This window comes from Cynoglossus semilaevis, chromosome 11 (assembly GCF_000523025.1).
Source record: "Cynoglossus semilaevis isolate Cse_v1.0 chromosome 11, Cse_v1.0, whole genome shotgun sequence".
Taxonomy (NCBI): Eukaryota; Metazoa; Chordata; class Actinopteri; order Pleuronectiformes; family Cynoglossidae; genus Cynoglossus; species Cynoglossus semilaevis.
The window spans coordinates 7,486,410-7,490,102 of record NC_024317.1 but is presented as its reverse complement, the minus strand read 5'-3'; the positions used below and the strand labels follow the sequence as shown (position 1 = coordinate 7,490,102).

Below are 3,693 nucleotides of genomic sequence, written 5' to 3'. Positions count from 1 at the left end.
AGCCACGACATATTTAGCAGTCCCAGCTGAACAAAATGCACTGATATGTATTTTATTTAATCAAGAACAGCACTTTGGTAGACATTTCAGTGTTTACAAATTACAGTGAGTATTTGAAGACAACACCTATAGTCCTATCCCCAACAGGGGGTGCTGCAGAAAAAGTAAGAGAGTCACAAGATTGTTCTAAGAAATGCTTCCAACAAGGGAGTGTACAGTATGTCATTTATCTAAACGTGCTCATAAATGTATTGAAATTTAAAGAAAAAAAATCCTTCACTCAAATCTGTCCACTCAAACTAAACTTTCTTCTAATCATGGGTGCACACCACAACAGACCACACCTCTTTGTACAAACTGTTTTACATTGTGCCTGTGGAATAGCCTCAGAATAAGCCACTCACATCACTTTATCTCCTAGGTGACCAATACGCTCTTAAAATGCGGCTGGTTGACCATGTTTATGATGACCAGGTAATCGACTCCATGACTGTGAAAATCATTCTACCAGAAGGAGCCAGGTGGGTGTTTGTAAAAAACATTCATAAATCTTTTCACCGATACACAGATGTTTACTGTAGTAGCTAATTTATGGTGTTGTGTCTCATCAGAAACATCAACATGGAGACGCCATACAAAATCGATCGCATGCCAAACCAGCTGCACTACACGTATTTGGATACGTTTGGCCGGCCTGTACTGGTTGCCACCAAGAACAACCTGGTGGAGCAGCACATTCAGGATGTTGTGGTAAGACAGGAAATTAAAAAAAAAGAAGATGCAACTCATTTGTTATTCAGTCATCATTATTTGTTTTGTGGGACCTGAATTTTGCTAAACTTTATTTTGAATATAAGACACTTTTAATATAGGACAAGTAAACAATAGATAACTCAGTGTTGCCTCTATTGGACTTAATAGAGAGACTATGACCTAAAGCCCAAGAAAGCCTTTGTTTTAACCTCACATATTTGGCTGAAACAGAATATAAAATGTCTTCTGTTGTGTTTCCAGGTTCATTACAACTTCAATAAGATCCTGATGCTGCAGGAGCCACTGTTGGTCGTCGGGGCCTTTTACATTCTTTTCTTTACTGTTATCATCTACGTTCGTCTGGACTTTGCCATTACAAAGGTGAGACAATGTCAGAGGGTTTTTACAAAGAAAACTGTTTTTGTAGTCATCTGTGTCTATACTTTTACTTGGTGTGAATTGCGATTTATTCACATCAACACACATTTTGGTTGATTGCTAATGTTCAACCTTTTCTTACATCATCATTGAACAGACAAGAGGCATTATGGGGCCTATAGAACCTCAGTCATTTGTGTTGTTATTGTTGTTCTACATTGTAATGCTTTGCCTCTCTAACTTTAAGCTGGCTCTAATCTCTCTCATAGGACCCTGCTGCTGAGGTTCGTATGAAGGTGGCATCTATCACTGAGCAGGTCTTGACGCTGGTCAACAAACGTCTGGGTCTGTACCGACACATGGACGAGGTGGTGAACCGCTACAAGCAGTCCAGAGACACGGGAGCGCTCAATAGTGGCCGGAAGACACTAGAGGCCGATCACCGCACTCTGAGCAATGAGATTAGCTCCCTGCAGGCTCGCCTCAAAGCTGAGGGCTCTGACTTGGCTGAGAAGGTGAGTGACTTTTTACAGGTATTTGTAAAAAAATATTATGTATAAAAAAAAAGTCCTCGGACCTTGAACACCTCAGATCTCGTACACACACTCCGTGTAGAGCAGTGTATGAAAGGTGTATAAAAAAAAGTCCTCGGACCTCGAACACCTCAGATCTCGTACACACACTCCTTGACAATTCTGTATACTATTAACCCCTTATAATGACTTCAAAGAACGCAAGTGCACCAAGTATGGCTACTGTTAATGAGAGCGGAAAACAATACATTTTAATAAAGAAATTATCACAAAGCATGAAGAGGGCATGCAAGTGACTAACCTAACCAAAGAGTATAGTATGGCCAAATCGACCATTAGTTCCATAATTAAAAACACAGATGCCCTCAGAGCAACAGTTTCCAAATGAATGACATAGCTAAAAGCTAAGTGCCATTATAGAGTTTATAAAATGATTTTGGAAAGTCTGAAAAGAAGTCTGACTTTTTTCTTCTTAGTTGTACAACTGACAATATAGCTGTTAAAGGTGACAACGTGCATGTAAATGAGCTGATAAATTACGGTAGATGTTTGTTTAGGCTGCAGGTGCAGCTCTCTGTCACTAGGGGACAGCAAACACAGACGATTAACACACCTTTCAACCTCATCATCCTTTAAGGTTGGGGAGGTGCAGAAGCTGGATGGCCAGGTGAAGGAACTGGTGTGTCGCTCCTGTCAGGAGGCAGAGCGACTGGTGGCCGGAAAGGTCAAAAAGGAAGCGTACATCGAGAACGAGAAGAACCTGACCGGCAAGAGGCAGGAGCTCGTGGGCCGCATTGACAGTCTGCTGGACGCCCTCTAAAACACAAACCTGCAAAATCCAACTGTTAAGTGTTTATAAAAGTAAAACAAATGTGACAAACATGCCTAAACATTTTCTACCACCATAAGACCCAGACTGGGAGTGTTTGACACCACGTTCTCTGCTAGGGATGGGTTTAGCCACATTCTGTGTCCCTTTGTCGCTAAATGTCCAACAGCTTTATCCCAAATGTCTGCTTTGCTTCTGTTTATTCTGTTTTGTCCCACTGTTCTGGCTGACGGATCATGTTTTGTTCAAATCTGGACGTTTTTGTACTTGAGGTGTTAAGGGAGTTTTTTTTTTTTTAATGAGTCACTGACGCCCCGACGTGTTATCTTTCTCATGTCTTTACTCATTTAGGCCATATTCTAAGAGGAGTGTCTTTCACAATCCTGACCCTTGCACTTATCTCTTTGTTTATTTACTCTGCCCAGTCTGAAGTTTGTTTAGGAAAACTAAAGCTCTGATTTGTGTGTCATCCTAAATGCACATATTTTTTCATGTTTCACCAACAATGTTTTTAGTTTTTGTGTGTTTTTCTTTTTCCCATGAGATTAGTGAATACATGAGATTAGGCTGAAGGTGAGAAAAGACATGAGAAATGGTAAACAGATGATAAAGATTGGCAGTGATGTGGAAAGCTGTTAGTATTTGAAATAAAAATTTGAGAAACTCACATTTCCTGTTTTTTTTTTCCATGTTAGAAAATGACAGTGGTTTTCTAACTTTCAACAAGCAGAGTTTAAGACTAGAATCAAAGTCATTTTTAAATACAATCCACACAAAAATGATGACAATCTTTAGCAATTTATAAGATACATATAAAGGATGTCCAAAGCAGTTTATGGAACAAATTATACCATAAATGTACTTCATTAATGGATTAATCCAAACAAAACCATTTAAATTACTGACTGTTATTACATTAGTTTCAGAAAATGAGTCCTAAAGGGCACAACTGAATTTACCTTTAGCTTACAGTTACAGTTATAGTTAGTGAGAATAATTTTTGCTCCAAATATCCCTGATTTACATTTTGTTAGGATTTGGATTACAATTGTTTGCAAGAAATCTTCTTTCCTGAGCATACAATCCAAAACATGCTCCAATCTTCAAAATTGTTTTGTAGACATCTGTTTTTATTTTTTAAAAGATAATCAATTTTCTCAGCATCATGTGTTTATCCTTATTTATGCTAAATATACATTG

At 38.7% G+C, this 3,693-nt stretch overlaps 1 protein-coding gene across 1 annotated transcript in view; it reads left to right on the top strand.

Moving 5' to 3' along the window:
• The window catches only part of rpn1 (ribophorin I), a 5,893-nt gene extending 2,733 nt beyond the window's left edge, over positions 1-3,160 (top strand). Inside the window, exons 6-10 of the mRNA XM_025059846.1 lie at positions 422-521; positions 612-750; positions 1,015-1,134; positions 1,401-1,646; positions 2,302-3,160. Coding sequence (XP_024915614.1) covers positions 422-521; positions 612-750; positions 1,015-1,134; positions 1,401-1,646; positions 2,302-2,484 — 788 coding nt within the window. The 3' untranslated portion in view covers positions 2,485-3,160. The remainder of the gene's footprint in view (positions 1-421; positions 522-611; positions 751-1,014; positions 1,135-1,400; positions 1,647-2,301) is intronic.
• The last annotated feature ends 533 nt before the right edge of the window (positions 3,161-3,693 follow it).